Here is a 21,817-nt window from a genome sequence, read left to right as displayed (position 1 = left end):
TGCTGTGGTTCTCTGTGGAATTAAGGCTGCACCTCGAGTAGTGGCTGCAGTTCTGCTCCTCCTGTATCAGTAGGTGCAGAGTGCCAATGAAAGCTTTGTAAAGCCAATTGAGGGGTTTGAGTGGCTTCCCTGTAAGTAACAGCAGAAGTAGAACCTTTGTTCTGTTGAATTGAGAGTGAGGAAGTGTAGTAGGAACCTAGAGAGTGACATGTAGAAGATGAGTACAGAGGTTATTTCTGTTCCCTGTTTGGGTGCAGGAGACAGAAAATGAAACTAGCACTGACATACCCCAAACAAACCAGCTTTGTAGTGAAGCTGTGGAACTGTCACAGGATATTGCAAATATTCTATTTCTGTGACTTCAGTTGGAGAGTGGAGAAAGTCATGGAGGATAAATCCTGAGGCTGTGTAGAATTTTTCCGAATTTTCTCTTCCTTGGGAAGCCTTTGTCACGGGGTGGTTGGAGGCTGGGAGTGTGGTCTGTGCCTGCTGGGGGTTTTGGTCACTGGGAGAAGGTGCTGCACCGAGGGAGCTTTTTGGTCTGACACCAGAACATCTGCCTTTACATCACCCACAAGTGTCATAGGGAAGCAGAAGCCTCTCTACCAAGGTTCACTGTAACGTGGATGTGCCAGAGAACTGGTGCCAAGCTTACACCAGGGATGCTCCACCTTGTGAGGGGGGAGAATTTTATAGTAGATTTTTAAAATCCACCCCGTACCTTTGCTGTTTTCCAAAATACTGTGTGAGTGTCCTTCCTAGTGAGACCAGAAGGGTTGTGTGAAGCTAATTCCTGAATACAGAGATCACCAGTTCGTCTCAGACCAAGTCTTTGTGACTTGCTGACTCATGCAGTGTTCTGAGTTGGAAGGGATCCACAAGGATCATCAAAGTCCAGCTCCTGGCCTTGCACAGGGCAACCAGACACTCTGGTGGGTTTTGCTTTCCAGCTGTGTTCCCAAACAAGTTATGTTTCTTTAAAAAGTAGTCTATGCAGCAGGGGGGGAAGATGTTGGAAAATTCTTTTAACTTTAGCAAAATAGTGTTTGATCCCTAAATCAGTGATTACTGATAGTACTAGCAGATGTCTTAGTTTTGAGAACAAGGATTGTGTGTCAGGGCAAAGAATGATAAGAGAGGTACATCATGACCTGACCTCGTACTTGAGATACTCTCAAGGGTCTTCATTAGGAGATCTGTAACCATAAAAGGGAAAATCTGGCAAATGGGATGTTCCTAAACGGCCACCAAAGACCCTCAAAAGACCCTTACTCATATCTAAGTAAGTCCACAGAGATAATTAGCATATATGCATATATTCAGGAATAGGATGAATATGTAAGAGAGGTGAAATACGTATATGTTTCTTGACTATAATCTGGTGTGTTTGGTTGCTGGCCATGCAGGTTTTGTGGAGCTATCCCCCTGCTCCCAGCACTGAATAAAGTAATGGTGGCTTTCTAACCCAGCAAACTGATCAGAGTTTATTCCCTGGTTGGTTGTGCCAGCTGGGACTGGCAGAATGAGTGTCCATGCCTTGATTTCCATGTGTTTCTCCCCTCAGGTGACCTGTTGAGCAGCCTGTTGCAGAGTCCCAGTGCAGCCAAACTCTTGAACCAGCCAATCCCCATCCTCGATACAGACAGTGAATATATCTGTTCCCTGGCTCTGGAGTGCCTGGCACACCTCTTCAGCTGGATCCCTCTGTCCACGAGCATCACCCCCTCCCTCCTCACCACCATTTTCCACTTTGCCCGGTTCGGCTGCGACACCCGCGCGCGGAAGATGCCTTCGGTCAACGGCAGCAGCCAGAACTCGGTGCTGGGGCAGGAGCGGGGCCGGCTCGGGGTCCTGGCCATGTCCTGCATCAACGAACTCATGTCCAAGAACTGTGTGCCTATGGAGTTCGAGGAGTATTTACTGCGGATGTTCCAGCAGACTTTCTACCTCCTGCAGAAGATCACCAAGGAGAACAACGCGCACACGGTGAAGAGCCGGCTGGAGGAGCTGGATGAGAGGTGAGAGCAGCCCAGTGCCAGGGCCTCGTGCTTTCTAAAGGACTGTCTGGATTATTCTGTGGTCATGCATGGTGTGTCTAATGGCCTTTTTTTCAGAGTGCTGTGCTAGGGGAGCAGGGCAGAGAGGTAGGTGCCCACAGGTAAGGTTTGGTAAGGGGCTGACTTTGCTGAGGGACCATGGTGGCACAGGTTTGTGTTCTTTCCTGTCCTCTTCCTCCCCTGCCCCCTGTTCGATGCTGTTTGACTGCAGGTCTGTGGTGGCACAAGAGCTGAACCTTTTGTAACATCACAGAAGAGGCTCAGTGAGGTGAAGGCACTGCAGTGTCCCCTCTCCTGGTCGGTGTCTGCCCTCCTTCTCTGCCCAAACTCAAACACAAAGTGGGGATATATTCTGCCAGTCATGACTTGAAAGAGAACAGTAGTGGTTTCCTGTCCTTCACTGAGCCACGACCATATTTGATTCTTTTTTATTTTTACTTCTTTTAAACCAAAATACAGCTTGGGGAGCTCTGTTCAGTGGCTTCACCACTGAATTTGTCCACATGCTTGGCTGAAGGCAGCAGGGAAGCAGCAGCACTTTGAAAGGCTGCATATTCTCATTTTCCAGAGAGTTACTGCCATCTTTTGTTCCCTGAAACAGCTCCACTCTTTTATATCCAATATTCCTGCTTGTAGGAGAGAAGGTGAGATTTGTCTCACTGTTGTGCTGAGTGGCTGAACCCTTGTGTTGGCAGGGTGGTGGAAGAGGTGGTGATTTGGTGCTGCTGCCAGGGAAGGCTGGTGCTGACATTGACAAAGAGGTTGCAACTGTGTGAATGTGCTGAGTTTCTTACTATGGGTATGTGGTGGTGGAAATAAATTTCCACACAAGGAAAAAAAAACATTTAGACAAAGTTGTGGGTCCATATGCAGAGAGGACTCGTGTGTTTCTTCTGTAAAAATCTTTTTCCATGTCTTCAGACACACAAATAACTTTGGGATTGCAAATCTGGATTAAGAGGGAATTCTACTTGCTCATTTTTGTAGTAACTTGCTCTGACTTCAGTGTCACTCACTTCCTAGAAATGACATGGGTAGGAATGTGCCACCTTTTGTGTACAAGATATATGCACAGAATCCAGGAGTTCCCATCTGGACTTCAGAAAAGCTTTCCTGGAAACCCCCAATCTCATATTTAACTGTGTTCTTTCTTCTGTGGAAAGTCTCAGGCAGCATTTGGGGCCAGTTTCAGTGGAAGTTCTGTGGCTGGGTTGGCCTTGGCAGAGATGGTGTTGCAGTATCGTTATGTTCTGCTCCTTAGAGATGTTATCCCCAGGGATTGGTGGTGTCAGGAATTGTTTGTTCATTGCCAAAGTCTGAAATAGGGATGGAACTAAGATGTTCTGGAAGCTGGAAAAACCTAGCTGGCTTCTGGAGGAGTGGAGCTTTCTTTTCTCATTGTCTTTTTTAATGTCCAAAACTAAACTTACTGCGTGAAAATGTCACTTTAGCTTGGACTAACAAAATCCTGAACAAAATTGGCACTGGAGAAACCACCTGCAGTAGATGGGTGTCCTCAGAACCTGCAGGCCCTGGGTCCCTTCCTTCCCTTCCTCTCATGGTGCTGGTTATTTTTGTTCTGTTAAAGGATCAGTGTGGTCTGAGCACTTTGGAACTGCCAAGCTAGCCCAGAAAAGAGTAAGCTTACACTGCCTTTTCTTTGTTTGTGTTTGGCTTTGAAAATCCCAAAATATGGCAAGTGGCTACTAAGGATCCAAGCAATGGCTCGGTGGTTGGAGAAGGGGCTTTAGGGCTGGCAGAGCTCAGGGCAAGGAAGAATTTCGCTGGTCACAGCTTGTTTAGAAAATAAAAATTAAAAGTATGAAGGATGTGTTTGAGTCTGGCCTCTATTTCTTTTTACTGAATTTACTTTTGAAGTGTTTGATCTGTGATCAGGTGTGTTCAGTGATTTCTTGTCAAATAGACAGTGCCACATAAAAAAGGAACTGAATCTTTTTTGCATATTCAAAGTGGTGTGTGGTTTTGTAGGCTTAGAACAACCACCAGTGCTGCAGCTCTGGGTTAGCTGGAAATGCCTCTGTCTCTTGAGGGAGTTTTTGTTAGAAAGAGAGGGGATTCCCCCCCCAAAAAAAACCCCAAGGAGTTTGCAGAAGGGAAGAGCAAGGCAGTATAGTAAAACCAGGCTGTTTATGCATGTCTGAAACTCTGCTAAGCCCAACTTTTATTTAAAAGAAAAGCCTGAAATACTTTTGCAGTGGGAAGGATGGACTTACCATTGGATTGCTGGAGATCTCACTGTGTGTGTGTGTGATGCTGCAATGGAGTATTAAACTTTTTCTGTATAGATGGATTTGAAGATGGTTTTTAACCTTGATAAAGCTCATGTTGTGCAGGGTGTGTTCTTACTCCCCAGTAAAAGGTCATCCCATTGTGTGCTTTGCCCTTTTTCCCTCTAGAACCTTCTGTGCCTTCACTGAGGTCGTGCTCTTGCTGCACTCCCTGGAGTTTTGGTGGCAGGTTTCTTTTGGGACGTACACTCTGTCCATCCACTGACTAATTCCGTGCTTTGGAGGAAGATTTCTCTATAGCCCAGTTCAGTCACAAGCCTGGGCTCAGCTCAGGAAGTCTTGCATAGCTGCACTGCAGAAGGAATTGTCCTTTCCAGCTCCCAACTCTCCCACACCTTGTGTAAATGTAACATTTGTATTGCTAATTCCTGCATTAACTTCCTGCTGGATTCCTCAGTGGTACAGTTCATCTCACCCTACATCCATCAGCAAGACCACCTTTGCTATTAAATTACTTCTCTAGGGTGAGGAGATTGTGCTTATTTGCAGGCCTGTTTGAACTCAATGACATTTATGTGAATATTAAAGTTGCTTTTGGCAGGACTGTCTTTTCTGCTGTTTCAGGTGTTAAAGCAATGAAGGGTTGCCCGTCCTGTAGGTAATTGTTGTAGGGCTTTATATTTCAATTGTTCTGCTGGCTGTTAATTGTAAGTTTCTTCCTAGTGAAAGGATTTTGAGTGACTTTTATTGCCTTGTGGCATCCTCCCCGTTTTCTCAGTTTTCTCTTTTCTTTGTAGCTACATTGAGAAGTTCACAGATTTTCTCCGTCTTTTTGTGAGCGTCCACCTACGGAGGATCGAATCCTACTCTCAGTTCCCAGTGGTTGAATTCCTGGCACTGCTGTTCAAATACACTTTCCATCAGGTACAGCCCTACACTATCATTTTTCCCAGCCTGTTCTATTGTCCTGCTCAGCAGGGCCAGCTTGTTTGCCCCAGTTAAAAGCAATTACCTTGTCTTACTGGCACTTCCTCAGTGGTACTGGGGACTTGGAAATAGCTTCATGTGCTCTTGGATTTAGCTGGAAACAGAGGTCACATGTAGTTACCCTGCAAGAACAACTTGTCTGATGTTTAACTTTGCTTCTGCTTTAATTTTTTTCTAGTCCTTGGAACGGGCAATGCTGTCTGGAAGAGTCTCTCTAACTTTCTTGTTTTGTGTTTGGGGATGCTGTTCTTTGTCCTGAATCTCTGACTTTCTTGTAACTTCTAGTATTAAATAAAAAAGCAAACCCTTTTGCTTTTGGTCCATGTTACCTTGCTGTAGGAGCTGTCACAATGCAGCTCAGCCCCATATACCCACACACAAGAATAATGACAAGGAAACAGCTTTATAAAATCACAGAATCATGGAATGGTTGGGTTGAAAGGGACCTTAAAGTTCAACCCATCCCATTCCTCTGCCATGGGCAGGGACACCTTCTGCTATCCCAGGTTGCTCCAAGCCCCATCCATTGTGGCCTTGGACACTTCCAGGGATGGGGCAGCCACAGCTTCTCTGGGAAACCTGTGCCAGGGCCTCACCACCCTCACAGGGAAGAATTTCTTCCCAACATGCCATCTAACTCTGCCCTTTGGCAGTGGGAAGCCATTCCCCCTTGTCCTGTCTGCCCATCCTTGTCCAAAGTCCCTCTCCAGCTCTCCTGGAGCCCATTTAGGCACTGAAATGGGTTAATTCTGAGCCCAGCCTTGTAATTCCTGGGTTCCTACCCTTGTACAAAAGCTCTTGGTTATCTTTTGACAGCTCTAAATCTCTCCAGTGACATCCTAGAAATGTGTCAATAAAGCAAGAAGATCTTCTCATGGATTGAAGTACATGTTAACTCCTATTTTCATTGTATGAAATCAATCCTGCCGTAGCTCGTGATACTCATTATGAATTGTGGTGTCTTTCAGCCTACACATGAAGGTTACTTTTCTTGCTTGGACATCTGGACACTCTTCTTGGACTACTTGACAAGCAAAATTAAAAGTCGCCTGGCAGACAAAGAAGCAGTGCTCAACAGGTGAGAGCTCAGAAGCTGCTGGGATGTGATAGCATGGAATCATGGAATGGTTTGACCTGGAAGGGACCTTAAAGCTTATCCCATTCCATCACCCTGCCATGGGCAGGGACACTTCCACTAGCCCAGGTTGCTCCAAGCCCTGTCCAACCTGACCTTGGACACTTCCAGGGATGGGACAACCACAGCTTCTCTGGGCAACCTGTGCCAGGGCCTCACCACCCTCACAGGGAAGGATTTCAAATAGCTGTGATATTTGTCAAAAATTAGTGACAGGAAATGTTCACTCAGCTCTGTGGCCAAGCTGGCACATGTCCTGTGTTCTGGAAGTTATGTTTCAGAAGCCCAAATCCAAATGGAAGAGGAGAAATGAAGCCATTCCAGGGATGGGTTGGCTGAATATTTTCTCAGTAGTTCATCCCAAGAAAGGAAACACTGAATTCCAGACATGTGGGCAGCTAATGGGAATAAACTGCATAAATACATTCTAAAATTCTGGCTGTAATCATCAAAGTTTAGAACAAAACAAATGAGAGGTTTGGATAGAGTAGGCAGTGCCTGAAGAATTGGGATTAGGAGATATAAACTCCTGGTAGAAGGTGTCCCTGCCCATGGCAGGAGCATGGAACAAGATGATCTTTAATGTCCCTTCCACTTCAAGCCATTTTGTGATTCTGTGATAAAAGAGTTGTGGAGCGTGAGAAACAGTAGGAAGTGCCCAAGCCTCTCCTCTGGATCCCTTTTGCTTCCCAAAAAAATCCAGCAGCAAAGAGACTTCATGGTCACCATGCAAGGGCTGTGAGGAATAGACTATTGTGGTTGAGTCCTTTCTGTCTCTAAAATGGTGAAGTGTAATAAGTGTAAACCTCAGTGTTTCTCTCTCATTCAAAAGAATTGAAACCGAGCAAGTTTGGGTAGAGAAACTGTCACTTATGTGTGCTGTGTGTGAACCTTGCAGCCAGAGGAAGGAACCTTTGTAGTCTAAAATAGAAATGGAGCACATTTTAGGAAATTTTAAAGCACATTTTAGCACACATTAGAGAAGGAGACCACAGAGTAAGTCATCTACAGAGTGTTCAGTGAGTTAGTGAGTAGAGTGTTCACACAGCTCATACAACTAATTAATTAATTAGAATTTATTTTATTTAATTAGGATTTTTAAATTCCTGTTTAAATAGAGGATGTGTTCCTGTGAAATACAGATGTGTTTGGGAGTTGAAAGTTCTACTTGCTACCCCCAGTGCTTGTTGTGTGTATTATTTGCAACAGTGGTTGACACCTCTTCCTTGTAGATGCTGATCCTGGAATGGGGGGCTCTCTTTTGATAAAAGTCTCTTAGCTGTCACTTTAAAAATCTGGTGTCTTGTTCAGGTTTTTGAGGTTTAAAAGCACCATGGCTTGTGCCATGTTGTGTTCCACCAAGTGCAGAAGGAAGCTTAGCTGAGCACACCAAATAGAAGCAGTTGGTTATGGCATCATAACCACAAAGAAACGTGGAACTACCTTACACCAGACAGCACTTCCTTTCAGCATGGGAAGTGTGGGGTTTTAGTTTCTTGAGAAGTAGGTGTTTGTGTTTGAGCTTTATGATTTGTTCCTAATTTGCTGCTCTCAGCCCTCGTGTTCTGCTCCTCTTCATCCACGTGGGATGCTCATTGTCTTCCTATCAAACGACTTGTTATGGAGAAAACTGTGACAAATAGCATCTCTAGGGGATAGGTGAGGCTGCAAAATAAATGAAAAAGGCTTGTAAGTGGCTGGGGCTGGTGCTGTTTGTCAGAGCTACCTGCCCTTAGTGACAGCTCCAGCTCCTTGCACTCCCTGAGCCGTGTGAACGCTGAGCTGGGCAGTCTGGAAGTGGTTACATCACAGGAGCACAGATGAAATTTCCTGTTCTGTGGTTTAGAAACTTTGCATTTTGTACACGCCACGACTTTTACTCCTGGAGAAGCTGCCAAATCCAGGGTTACACCACCTTGCACAGAGCTTTCAGCTGTCTGGTGGTGACACAGCTGACAGGGCTGGCACTTCGTTTGCATCATGCTCTGAATCTCTCTTAGTCTTTGCCTGATTTTCCAACCTGATTTACCATAGAAAAGAGTAGGACTTTTTTATCAGACCCCACCTGCTTTGAGAAAGGGGGTTTTCAGAACAAAAATCAAACCAACCCCCCTTGAAATCCCAAACTTTGGTGTTGTGGCACCAGGAGTTATTGCATGCTCAGGTGGCTCTGTGCTGATTTTGCAGCTTGGCATTATTTTCAGTGAGGAGGAGGGGCTCGTGTGCTCTGTACCAGCTTCCTGGCTCCCAGACATGAAGGGATATTTCAGTGACGTGCCTTTAGTGTTACAGTACTAAAGCAGGAAAAGTGCTGGCTTTGTTTCAGAGCACAGAGGCCTGAATTCCTTCATCAAAAGTGTAGGGAAAGGGGGATAGCAGCACACACAGCCTTGGGGTGGCAGCAATAACTGCCCTGGTCCATCTGCTCCTCACTCAGTGCCCAGAGAGCAGAGGCTGCCGAGGAGCAGCTCAGGCTTTTGGTTCCTCCTGTTCATGGACATCTGTTGTTATTCCTGGCAAGCTGCTCCCACCTTTCTTGTTTTGAACTCTGGGGCTGCTTCTGTTGCTAAGAGTCCTTCCTTTCTCTTTCAGAGGCAGAGAGATATCAGGTATTATCAAGGCTCTTTCCTTGTGATCTTAAATTACCTGATACCCTTAATCCCAGGAGCTGCCTGGTGTTACTGTCCTCTGTTATACATATTTCTTTTGCTGGAGGGGTTTTATTGAACTCTTTCTCTGTCCTTCCATGGTTGTAGGTACGAAGATGCCTTGGTTCTGTTGCTGACAGAGGTGTTGAATCGGATCCAGTTCAGGTATAACCAGGCACAGCTGGAGGAGCTGGATGACGAGACACTAGATGATGATGTAAGGAGCACAGCTGAACAATGACTAAGCTGCAGGTCCACATATTAACTCTTGCACTGTTAGCACCTGGAATGTCTTTCCCAGACCTTGTACTTTGGAGTACAAAGTCACACGGCCACTTCTTCTCTCCATTTTGTGTGGGGTTTGAGGGGTAAAACAGCTTGAAATGCTTCTGAAAAAAATGTCCTTAAAGTCACACTAAGATACAACCTTTGATTTTAACTTGGTTCCGATGGGGGAGGGAAATACAAATCCTTATGTTCTGACTGTCAGAGACATTAGGTTCCATGTCTGGTTGCTGTGGAAATTAAATGATGAAATACCTCTGAGACAAAAGCTTGAACCTGTAGATATCGTTGGTGCTTTTGTTTAAGCTTATTTCTCCTAAACTGGTATTGGTAAAGATCATCTTAACACTGATCAATGTAAAAGTGGAGTAGGTGGCCAAATGGATGAGGCCAGAGCCCTGGAGGGGCAGGTTGTGCTGCAGAACAGATGTTTGTCATCTGAGCAGTGGCTGTGCTCTGGGAGTGAGACCTTGTGCCGTGTCACTCCAGGGAAACACACGCCCCAAACACAGCTTGGCAAATTATTCTCCATCAGACGTCTCGAATCCCATGTTCAGTATCTGGGTGTCCCCATAAGCCAGGGTCTGGCATGGAGCTCTCTAGTCCCAAGGATCCATTAGGCCCTCCCAGTGTCCCCAGAGCTCTGTTCCCTTTGGCAGTGCTGTCCTTACCTCGGTGTCTCTCCCCGCAGCAGCAGACGGAGTGGCAGCGGTACTTGCGCCAGAGCTTGGAAGTGGTGGCCAAAGTCATGGAGCTCTTGCCAACTCATGCCTTCTCCACACTCGTAAGTACTTATCTGAGTAGTTATCCAGGCCAGAAGTCCCGTGTGAAATGAGCACCAACTGTTGGAGCTTGTTGCAAGCTGTTTGATAGATGCCTCAGTGCCAAGAAAAGTAGGGAAATTTGGGTTTGGATGCAAAGCTTGGCAAGGGGAAAAAATGTTTCGTTGGATTTCTTGGTGTGTTTTGAAGAGAGTACTCCAGTGCCTGTCTAAGTCCAACTTTCTGAACACTGAGCTCTTTAGAGAGTCTCATCTCTCAAAGTGCAAACATTTGGCAGCAGCCCCTCCCTGCTGTTTATCTTGGCCTTTATCTTGGAGGCAGCCTGTGAATTGGGCAGATGAGTGTCATTATCAGGGTTTGAAGAGGAGTGGAATCTTTGTTTAAATGAAAGGGTAGATATAAATGCTGAAGAGAGTGCCTGGGACAACTGGGAAGTAGATCTAGTAAACGTGGATAAGTGCTTCTCTGCAGCCAGTGCTGCTGTCATTAACTTTGGTGGTGTAAAAGTTGTCTGGGTTTGTAGCATCACAACAGTTTTTGATGAGGAGATCTTGAGGCTGTAAATGTAGTCCAAAATTCAGAGTAGTCACTGTGTTTTTGCTGGATGAGGAGAAAGGGCAGTGGGATCTCAGTTCAAGTGCATTAATTCTGCTGGGGATACCACACACCTTGGCCTCTGAACCATGTTCCCAAGAAGCAGAGAAAACTGAGCTGATGCCTGACCTGAAGTGCCTTTTTAATTGATATTTTTATTTAAGAAAGTAAACACTAGAAACTCTGAAGTAGTGAGCAAAAGTAGAAAGTGCTGTGCAGGGTGGTGGCACAATGTGAGCCAGCAGGAGGCACAAACAGAGGGAGTGTTCAGGGAACATATGGGTCAGATGGAGGAGAGCATATGTGGCTTCCTTGGAGTAACACATTCACATGAGGAAAACACTGGGTTTTTAAATAGTTCCCCTCGAGCAGTTATACAAAGACACTCCACTGTTAATTAGGCACAGCATGTTGGAAACTGGGCAGGGAGAGCTTTCCTGAGCCCTGCATTGTTCATTCTTGTTGTACTGGGTGATGTGGGAGGTTCTCAAGCAGGTCACAGTGCTTTCACAGTGTCTGCAGGGCTGTGGGATGCAGACCATCAGTAGCAAATAGTTAAAACAGTGGACAGCAAGTTGCCATTACTCTGTCCCCTGCTGGGCAAGGAAGGGCTGCAGCTCCTTCTGCTGATGGAGTCAACTTCCATAAAACCAACTGCTTTGAATGTGGTGACTTTTGGCTATAGAAATTAGAGCCAGACTGAAAGGGCTGAAAAATGTTCTTCAGCTGAAGTATCACAAGGACCTGGCATGTTTGCTGTCACTCTTGAGCGATGGAGTTGGACTTACACTGTTCCCACAGCAGGATGCACAAGGACTATGCTGTTTGCTCCCTTGGCTGTTTTCCCTATGGAGTTTCAGCTGATGTAGCCTGCAGCTTGCTGGCAGAGTGCTGCACTGCTTCCTTTCTCTACTCTGTCAGAGGCACTGAGCTCAACTTTCTGGTTGCATAGTATTTTGAGAGCTTCATTCTGAGAGCTGATACATCCAGGTGAAGTGGATTCAGCACAGACTGACTGCACTACAGACTCTGCCATTCCTCTGCTCACTTTGGGCTGGGTTGTACATCCAGCTGTATATTCCTAGTGGTGACATGCTGTGCCCTTACTCCCACTTGTCAGACCATTATCTTGATAGGCTGATGGCTGGTATTTGTGGGAAAAGGAGAGCTGCCACAGAGAATTGCCTTCAGGGTGGTGATCTTTGTTCTCTTGACAGCTGCCAAGACCTGGGAAGCTGTGGGATGCAGGATCAGTGCAGAGCCCCAGCAACCTGACCTTCCTCCTAATGTCTGTGTGGAGGCTCTAGGGAGAAATCAGAAAACTCTGCTCTGACAGAGTAATCAGTAGTTGGGTGTGAACTGTCTGCCAGGCCCCAAAATCACGTTCGTTTCTTGTCTCTTCTAGTTTCCGGTTCTGCAGGATAACTTGGAAGTGTATCTGGGGCTCCAGCAGTTCGTGGTCACTTCAGGGACAGGTAATAATCACTGTGCAACACTCTGATCTTCACTCTTTGACTGATGATTGCAGAAACACTCCAGACCTCCTTTGATGTTTCCTCTTCCATATTTCATTGAGGATCTGAACACATGTGGTGTGTAATGGCTCAGTAGTTAAACTCCAGCAGCAGACAAAAACCTAATAATGTGATTTCCCTTTATTGGTATGGTTCTTTCCTTGTTCTAGTACTTGAAATGAAGATACCGGGTGTGTTAAGAGCAGGTGTGCAACATCAAATACTGCAGCTCCTTCCTGAGAAATAAGGAAAGCAATAGTAGTGAGATCTGCATGAGGGATATTAAGGTAGCTTAAAGTAATATTGAAATTTTCTGGTGTGACCAGTAAAGGAATTTGTCACGTTTTCAGTGCTGCTGCACATGGCAGAATGGCAGTTGTTGTATGAGCAGTTCTGAAAAAAATACTTCCACTTTTAGGATCATTTCAGCCCTAGGATAAGCAATGTGCAGGCTTTTAGTGCTGTGGCACCACCCTGTTCACTGCTGGATCAGGAGCAGCAGCTCAGATGCAGGTGTGGATTCAGCCCTGGGTTGTAGCACAGAATCCCAGAATGGATCAGGCTGGAAGGGACCACAGTGGGTCACCTGCTCCAACCTCCCTGCTCAAGCAGGGTCATCCCAGAGAACCTGGCACAGGATTGTGTCCAGACAGTTCTTGGTGTTGATGGCACAAAATTGAGGGGTTGTTGCTGAAAGCTTAATCTGAGATTAAATATAGTGAGTGGAAAGAAAATCTGATTTTCTTTGAAAGGTGGTGTTACAGAACATGTTTTTTTAGTGAAAGTTCTGGAGTGTTTGAGCCCAGATATCCACACCTGAGCAGCAGGAGGACTGTGTGGGCAAGAAGACTGGCAGATCTAGTTATTGGATTGTTTCTTGTATCTGAGAAATATGAAAATACATAACACATATCACATTAGAAGCAAGTTCACTGTTCCAAATGTGCTGCTGGATCACTGGAACCGTAGCCAGCAGAGGGAATGTGGATAACCACTTTCTCCAGGGCTGGGATCACTTCTGATGGCAGCAGATAACCAAACAGATAACCTGTTTGTGTAGGTATTAATATCATATAGAAGAAAATAAAGGTATAAAAGGCTGAAAGAGCTTGGAACATCTTTATCAGCCTTTAAAGAGGAATTTGAAGTGTTGTCAGAGCAGTTGGAATTGTCTTTCCCAGTTGGACTGTTCAGTCCCATGGACAGTGCTGCCATCTGAACTGTGACCTGCCACCAAGCTAATTTAAGAAGAATGATTGTAATGTAATTAGAATAAACTTTGCATTTCCTGTAGCTTCCTGTCCCAAAGAGCTGTAAGTATTAGTCACAAAGTTACATGGCTTTTTTTCCCTTGCACAAATGTGAATTTTCAGCTCTTGGTCAGTGGTTATTAGACGAGTGATAATTTACACTTGGACCTTTCTGCTGATGAACTGTGCTACCGTTTCAGGGCACAGGCTGAACATCACTGCAGAGAACGACTGCAGGCGCCTGCACTGCTCCCTGAGGGACCTGAGCTCTCTGCTGCAGGCCGTGGGGCGCCTGGCTGAGTATTTCATCGGGGACGTGTTCGCTGCCAGGTTCAACGACGCCCTGACTGTGGTGGAGAGGTGGGTACAGGGCGTTCCAGTCCCTTCAGCAGCACAGGGAGCTCTGCAGTGTGAAAAACAAGGGGCTTTTTCTGCCTCCCCTTGTTGTGGGTAGATTGAGATATGAAGAGCTTGGTGACCAGAGCCTTAATTGTAAAACCAGCCTGGGCTGATCCCCCAGCGTGGGCAGAGGGGAGGGGGGGATTCTGCCCCTCTGTCCCCTCAGGTGAGACCCCCCTGCAGAGCTGCCTCCAGATATGGGGCACCAACATCAGAAGGATGAGCTGCTGGAGTGAGTCCAGAGGAGGCACCAAGTTGATTAGAGGGATGGAGCAGCTCTGCTGAGAGGAAAGGCTGAGAATTGGGATTGTTCATCTTGGAGAAGAGAAGGCTTTGGGGGTGACCTGATTGTGGCCTTCCAGGGCTTGAAGGGAGCTGACAAGAAAGATGGAGAGGGATTTGGGACAAGGCCTGGAGTGACAGGACAAGAAGGAATGGTTTCCCACTGTGAGGGTGGGGAGGCCCTGGCACAGGTTGCCCAGAGAAGCTGTGGCTGCCCCATCCCTGGAAGTGTCCAAGGTCAGGTTGGAAGGGTCTTGGAGCAACCTGGGCTGGTGGAAGGTGTCCCTGCCCATGGCAGGGGGTGGAAGGAGATGAGCTTTGAGGTCCCTTCCAACCCAGGCCATTGATATGGTTTGAAGCTGGCTCCCTGCCAAGTCTCCAAACCTTACCACCAGAAGCCCCCCCCCCCAAAAACCTCAGGGAGAAGAGGGAGAGAAAAAAAAACCAACCAACTAAGAAAACCCGAAACGAGAGAGAGACAGCTAAAGTGATATATATAAATATATTTACACTTATGTTACAATTGAAATATATACACAATTTAAAAATATATAGAATTTCACAAGGGAAGGGGAAGGGGGAAGGGAAAGGGAACAAAACCAAAATAATATATATATATATATATATATATATCCCAATCAGTAGCCCGAGATCTAGTAACTAAGAGTTAGCAAAGAAAATATCCCACCACTCTCCTTGGGACAACCGAGAGTCGCTCCGGTACGATCGCCGGCAACCTCCGCCTCCCAAGGTCGACAAGGCCCTACCAGGCCTCGCTCCCCAACACGGCAGACTCAACAGCAGGGAACCTGCACCTCCAAGCCGCCGGAAGGAAAAAGAGCGAAGGCCTCTCCTCCTTTCTTCTTATAATCTGGCTTACGTAAAAATCGTAGGGAATACTGGGTAAATCTGGACCCTTCCTTGGTTACAAACTGGTCACCAAGGAAGGCCTAGCCCAAACCACCACAGCCATTCTATGATTTTAAGTTTCCCAAGTCCTTCATGAAAGAAATAACTAATAGGAGGGATCAAATAAAATCAGTTACTTGAAAACATTGAGATGCTTGTTTTCCAGCATCTGCATTTGTGATGCAAAGAAATGACATGTAGAGTATGATGTTTAGAGTTGTATCACTGAAAATTCTTCTGAGGGTTGGACTTGGTATTCTTAGAGGTCTTTTCCAACGTTAACAATTCTGTGATTGTTTTCTTAAATGAAAAGACCTGTGAAAGCTGAAATGCAGACATTTTATTCTTCCCCTCCAAGAAACTTAATTAGCACACAGTTGCTAATTGCAGATTTTCAGGGCTTTACACAGCTGCCTTCATTAATTTTTTTTCATTTACATGCAGGAACATCAGACTTGTTCCATCTTATCACAGACAGTGCAATAGGCTCTGAATTATTTTAAACTAAATGGTCTAAATCTTATTTGCATATTAGATAAATATAGACACAGACTGAAGAAGAGCTGCATCCAGATCAGGTGTTGAAGCTGATTTATGCATGTATATATCCAAATTACAACAATCCCTTTGCTCTGCCACGTGTGTTTTCACTTCTAGGCTGGTAAAAGTGACGTTGTATGGATCCCAGATTAAACTGTACAACATTGAAACCGCAGTCCCCTCTGTGCTGAAACCTGACCTCATCGATGTGTGAGTATGGGACACACTCTGCAAGTGATGGCACCCAAACTGGGGACCTCTGTGGGGAGGAGAAGCATTAGAGCTCCTGGGTGTGCTGCTCTGACCCTGGGCTGGGAGCTGTTCTGTGAAACACTGTTCCAGCCATTGGTAGCTCACCACCAGGGCCCCTTCTTTTAACTGATGGAAGTCAAGGCTGCTGCCAGCATTTTGGGCCACTGCTTCCTCTAAGGGGTGTACTCAGGTCATTTAAAGAAAAATATGTTTGTGCTGAGAGGTAACAATGCCCATTATATTAGCTCTGAAAGCAAACTGGGATTGTACCCTGTAAAAGTCTTGTTCTTTTGCAGTGTAATTACTGATTAAATAAGTGTTACAATAGTGATATTGTAAAGAAATTGGATCCACTGTCAGTGTGTAGTTCCAGTTTATGGATTTTTTGCTACCAAAGTCAGATCTATGGCTCAGGTAAAAGATGTTTTTTCTAGTTGAGGGTTTCAAGTCCTTGACTTCCAAGACAAGCATGTGTCTTCCAGCTGTGCAAGCCATTTCTGGGACAAATGACAGCCTGCCATCCAGATTTTGACATTGTGTGAAATCTTGGTGCTGGTGGTGATAGGTCACCACTAGGACAGCCTTTTGGAGTCCTTCCCTTCCCAAGGCTGTGTAGCACAAACCTGTTCCCTGCCAGCTGGTATTTTGTGGGCAGAATTGAAGGTTTGAACATGTATTCTACTTTGCAGTTGCATCTATAGCAGCTTCTTGAAAATCCCACTAGATTTCATCATACAGTTCCCCCTGAATGTCTCCTTTTAGTTCCAAGTTAATAGCACTGAATTTTATGCAGATGGTGTTCTTCTAATTGTCTTTTTCCTTTTCTCCATTAAAATAATTTGGGAGGTGTTTTCCATGAGCTGTTAATGAGGGGTTTTCATCCTTTTCTCTGCCTGATGCCCCTAAGAAACCTATGATCCACTTTTTAGTGCTTTCTTAACAAAGGCACTTTGTCGAACATTTGGAGGACACCTGTCTGAAACATCCTGACTCAAACATAATATGGTGATAAAAGTGTCATTATAAAGTATGGTTATAGTCAACCTACCAGTTGATGATAATTTGACCTTATCAATTCACACCTTTGGCTCAATATTGTGGGTCAGTGGTGAGCCCAGTTGCTGCACACCTGTAAATATGCCTTGAATGTACAGGTTCAAGGACCAAGAAAAAAAAAGCAGTAAGGAATTTTTCAAGACAAAGCTTCCAGATTTGTGTGAGAATACCCGATGTTCGTTCCCAGCCTGCTGTCAGAGCTGCCCACCATGCTCAGCACCCTGCCCTTCTCTTTGTGTCCCCTCTATCCCGTGTCTCTGACTGCTGCTCTGCCTCTCCCCAGCCACGCTCAGTCCCTGGCAGCCCTGCAGGCCTATGCACATTGGCTGGCCCAGTTCTACAGCGAAGTTCACCGGCAGAACCCGGAGCAGTTCATCTCTCTGGTGTCCACGGCGCTGGAGGCCATCACCCCCCTCATCAGCTCCAAGGTACTGCTGCCACTGGGCTGCCACCTGCAGCAGGTGACCCACAAGTGCTCAGGTCTGCTCTGGACCACGCTGGGGCTCCGGGGCTGGGTCTGAGAGAGACACAACAAATATCTCGTAGGGTGAGACCAAGAGCAGTTCTGAATAACACTGTGTGTCAAGCTAATCAAGAATAAGCAATTTACAGGCTTATAAACTAATGATTTTTTGGCTTGAAAGCAAAGAAATCTCTATTTCATGGTGTTAAGGGAACTGACACTAATTGATAAATAAATCATAGAAGCATGGAATTGTTTAGGTTGGAAAGGCCCTTCAAGACTGAGTTTAGCTGTTCCCCCAGCACTGCCAAGGCCACCACTAAACCATTTCCCCAAGTGCCACATCCATCTGCTGTTAAATTCCTCCAGGGTTGGGAAGTCCACCACTGCCCTGGGCAGCCTGTTCTAATGCCTGACCACCTTTTCCATGATGAAATTTTCCCAGTATCCAACCGAAAGCTCCCCTGGCACAACTTGAGGCTGTTTCCTCTCACCCTGTCCCTCGTTCCCTGGGAGCAGAACCCGACCCCTGCCTGGTTCGACCCCTGCCTGGTTCCCCCCTCCTGGTCCTGGCAGCCGTGGTCCTGTGTGACATTGGTTCTGGGTGGAGTGTTACTGGGCAGCCTGAGCACCCTGTCTCTCTCAGGTGCAGGAGAAGCTGCTGCTCTCTGCGTGTCACCTGCTCGTCTCTTTGGCCACCACGGTGCGCCCGGTGTTCCTCATCAGCATCCCAGCGGTGCAGAAGGTGTTCAACAGGATCACAGACACTTCTGCCCAACGCCTGCCAGACAAGGTGGGTTGTCTCAGACATCTCTCAGTGTACACCAGTTGTCCTTGGGAGGCTGTGCCTCAGGTTTTACTGTAGCAAGGTATAACCTCAAAAAATACGGAGGGGCAGCAATTCTCTCTGTATTGTGGATATCTGGTGATGCTGTTTGTAATTAATGATCTATTTCAAGCAACAGCATAAGGAAAAAATGCAACTGCACCTCTTAGATCTGATTCCTTTCTCACTTGCTGACACAATCCCTGATTCTGCATCATTTTTGCAGTGCAGGCACATTGATTCTGACCTACAGGAAGAGTTTTCTGTGAAACATAGGTTAGCACTCCACATCCCTCACTCCAAGTTACTCAAAGTACTACAGTTACTCCAAGTACTATAAATGGAATATACTTAGAGTATTTATATTACTTCTGTAATATAAATACTATAAATATATTCTGCTTATAGTACTAAAAAGCCACAGTGGAGGCTGGGATATGGTTGTATTGTGTGCTAGCAAGGAATCATAAAGTACTGTACAAGTGAAGAAGCTCAGTGTGTAAACCAGACAAGAAGAAACGAAAGTAGAATCTTCTTTGTTTCTATAAACAACAGAGACTTACTGTTGCAGAGAAGGTCTGGCAGAGCTGGGAGCTGGTTCCAGGCCTTAAATACTGGAGCTTTGCTTCTTCCTTACCTTGCAGAGCTGTTAGTTTTCACTTGGGCTCACCTGCTCTGAACTCTTTCCTCAAACAGCGAGCACTGCTGATGTGTCAAACAACTGTAAAATGTCACTTTGCTCTGGGGTTGTGCTCTAACAAAAGTTAAATTACAGACACAGTAAAACTCTTTGCTTAATGTTGCCCAGAGAAGCTGTGGCTGCCCCATCCCTGGAAGTGTTCAAGGCCAGGTTGGATGGGGCTTGGAGCAACCTGGGCTAGTGGAAGGTGTCCCTGCCCATGGCAGGGGGTGGAATGAGGTCAGAGAATCACAGAATAGCCTAAGTTGGAAGGGACCCATAAGGATCATTGAGTCCAACCCCTGGCCCTGCACAGGACACCCCAACAATCCCGCCCTGTCGCACCCATTGTCCAAACCCTCCTGGAGCTCTGGCAGCCTTGGGGCTGTGCCCACTGCCCTGGGGAGCCTCTGTGCCCAACCACCCTCTGGGGGAAGAACCTTTTCCTGAGATCCAACCTGACCCTGCCCTGACACAGCTCCAGCCATTCCCTGGGTGCTGTCCCTGGTCCCCCCAGAGCAGAGCTCAGGGCCTGCCCCTCCTCTGCCCCTGCCCAGGCAGTTGGAACTGCAGTGAGGTCTCCCTTCAGTCTCCTCCAGCTGAACACCCCAAGTACCCTCAGTGTCCTCACACGGCTTCAAATCAGGGCCCTTCCCCATCTTCTTAAATGAGCTGTAATGTCCCTCCCAGCCCAAACCAGTGTGTGATCCTGCTCTCTGGTCCCTCCCAGGCCCAGGTGTTGGTGTGCAGAGCCCTGTCCAACGTGCTGCTGCTGCCCTGGCCCAACCTGCCCGAGGGGGAGCAGCAGTGGGCCGTGCGCTCCACCAACCACGCCAGCCTCGTCTCGGCCCTCACCAGGGAGTACCGGCAGCTCAAGGCCACGGCCATCCTGCCCCAGAGGAAAGTGCAGCTGGAGGACAGTGAGTACCACGTGTCCTGACAGCTGCAGTGTGAGCAGCACAATAAGCTCCTCAATAAGCTCATTTTCCAATAATTATTGCCGAGAAACTTTTTAGCCTGTGGGGAGGGTGGGAAAGGAGCAACTGGTGTTTTCTTCCTATTTTTGGAGGTTTTTTCTGCTGTGTGAAGGGCACTCCCACCCCATGTTGCTTGTAAACTCTTCCATCAAAGTACTGTCTTCCCAGGGAAGGTGGAATCAAATTGGGGATAAAACTTTAAATAGCAGGGATTGCATTAGGAATACTGAACAGCCTAATGCTGGGAGGTTTTAGTAGTAGAAAGATTGGCTGGAAACAGCATTAATGAAGATCACGGGTATAAAAACTGAAGAGGACAAATAAGAATTTCTTCACGACTTGGGAAATACTGTAGAGAGTTTGTATATGTAGGAGGAGAGCTCTGAACTGATGGGGTGCAGAAAAACTTCTGTCTGTGTTTTGGGACTGGTTTGGGGCATATCTTTTGGGTTTTTTTTAATTGAGGATCACTTTAAAAATTAGTTAGAAATATGCAGTGTCATGTGTGTGAACCTCTTACCTCTGAGTAGTTTTGGCACATACAAGAAGTATCACTTCTCTTGTTTTGCAGCCAAAGTGATCATCCATCAGACACTCAGCGTTCTGGAAGATATTGTAGAAAGTATCTCCGGAGAATCCACCAAGTCCCGCCAGATCTGTTATCAGTCGCTGCAAGAATCCGTGCAGGTCTCACTAGCCCTCTTCCCAGCTTTCATTCATCAGTCAGGTATAACCACAGGCCAGGTTTCATGCTGTGAGTAGCTCTCTGACCCCCTGATCACACCCAGGGCAGCAGCTCAGAGTCGTGGTGGTGTTTTTGTGAAGTGTGTGGACTTGCTGTGCCTGGGTGTGCTGTGAGGCTGTGCTGGGTGGACTGGGCTGAACCACAAAAGGGAAGGGAGATCTCTGCCAACAGGAAAGATTGTCACACAGTTCCAGAAGATGGAGATGATCATGAGCACAAAAATGAGCTTTAAAATACTCTAGCTGTGTTTGCCATTTACGTTCTCTCCAGAAGCTTGAAGACGAAGAGGAATAGATCTCATCAGATTAGGTCAAATAATGTGGGGTTTGGGGATTTTTTTTCTGTGAGATGGAACCAGGACTGTCACTTGGGAGCCTTCTTCTGGCCAGCAATTTACCATTTTGTATCACATCACGGTGCTTGTCTCATGATGAGCAAGGTGTTCCAGGAAAACTTTTGGAGTTGGGTGGGATTTTCTCAGTGAAGCAGCTCTGGAGGAGGAAAGGAAGGGCAGAGAGGATCCAAGGCAGCCAAGCTGATGCTGTGACTCCAGTGACCTGTTGCCTTCAGAACAGGCTGGCAGCCTCATCAGTGGCTGTTTATTGGCTGTCAAAGGCTGTATGATGAATGAGGAGCTGAGCAGCTCCAGCTTGCCATGGTTATTCCATCTTTCTTGGGACGGGTGGAGGGTCAGCTGGGTGCTGATCAGCTCACTGCATAACCACGTGCTCAAAGATGACTCCTGAAGCTGAACGGCCTTTTCAGTTCCTGCCAAAAAAAGAAACTGGGTTCTGTCTCCTCCACCCCAAGCTGTGTGGATGTTTTGGATTTCCTGGTGTTTCCTGTTAACCCTGTAAAACCAGTAAGCAACCAGAGATGGGCCCAGAGCACCCCCTGAGCTCTCTCCAAGCAGTCTGTGTAGGCAGAGCACACTAAGGGCCTTGCTGGCAGTGTTGGGTTTGTTCTGAGGTGTTTGGTGCTGCCTGTACTTGTCATCCCTGGCAGGTTTTGGAAGTGGATGAACAATTTTTAAGCCCTGTAGTGCTGTTGGTGTCAGTTCCTAAGACAACCCTGGTGGTAAATTCTCAAGTAAATGAGGTTCTGTGAACAGGAGGAGCAAACTTAAGACATACATAAAAGACTTAAACATAAAAGACTTATTGATGCACTCATATGTTCCCTTAACAT

At 46.5% G+C, this 21,817-nt stretch overlaps 1 protein-coding gene across 2 annotated transcripts in view; it reads left to right on the top strand.

Annotated features, from left to right (window-relative positions):
• Positions 1 to 21,817, top strand: part of XPO6 (exportin 6) — a 55,998-nt gene that overhangs the window by 27,815 nt on the left and 6,366 nt on the right. Inside the window, exons 7-18 of one of the 2 annotated variants that reach the window (XM_032704158.1) lie at positions 1,565 to 2,018; positions 5,104 to 5,230; positions 6,262 to 6,371; positions 9,185 to 9,293; positions 10,056 to 10,145; positions 12,143 to 12,212; positions 13,702 to 13,861; positions 15,749 to 15,841; positions 17,223 to 17,367; positions 18,049 to 18,195; positions 19,638 to 19,827; positions 20,456 to 20,611. In XM_032704158.1, the coding sequence (XP_032560049.1) occupies positions 1,565 to 2,018; positions 5,104 to 5,230; positions 6,262 to 6,371; positions 9,185 to 9,293; positions 10,056 to 10,145; positions 12,143 to 12,212; positions 13,702 to 13,861; positions 15,749 to 15,841; positions 17,223 to 17,367; positions 18,049 to 18,195; positions 19,638 to 19,827; positions 20,456 to 20,611 (1,851 nt within the window). Of the gene's footprint in view, positions 1 to 1,564; positions 2,019 to 5,103; positions 5,231 to 6,261; positions 6,372 to 9,184; positions 9,294 to 10,052; positions 10,146 to 12,142; positions 12,213 to 13,701; positions 13,862 to 15,748; positions 15,842 to 17,222; positions 17,368 to 18,048; positions 18,196 to 19,637; positions 19,828 to 20,455; positions 20,612 to 21,817 lie in introns of both variants that reach the window. The other variant, XM_032704157.1, reaches the window with a different exon arrangement.

The sequence above is a fragment of the Chiroxiphia lanceolata genome, chromosome 16 (assembly GCF_009829145.1).
Source record: "Chiroxiphia lanceolata isolate bChiLan1 chromosome 16, bChiLan1.pri, whole genome shotgun sequence".
NCBI lineage: Eukaryota > Metazoa > Chordata > Aves > Passeriformes > Pipridae > Chiroxiphia > Chiroxiphia lanceolata.
This window is presented reverse-complemented; position numbering and strand designations above follow the sequence as displayed.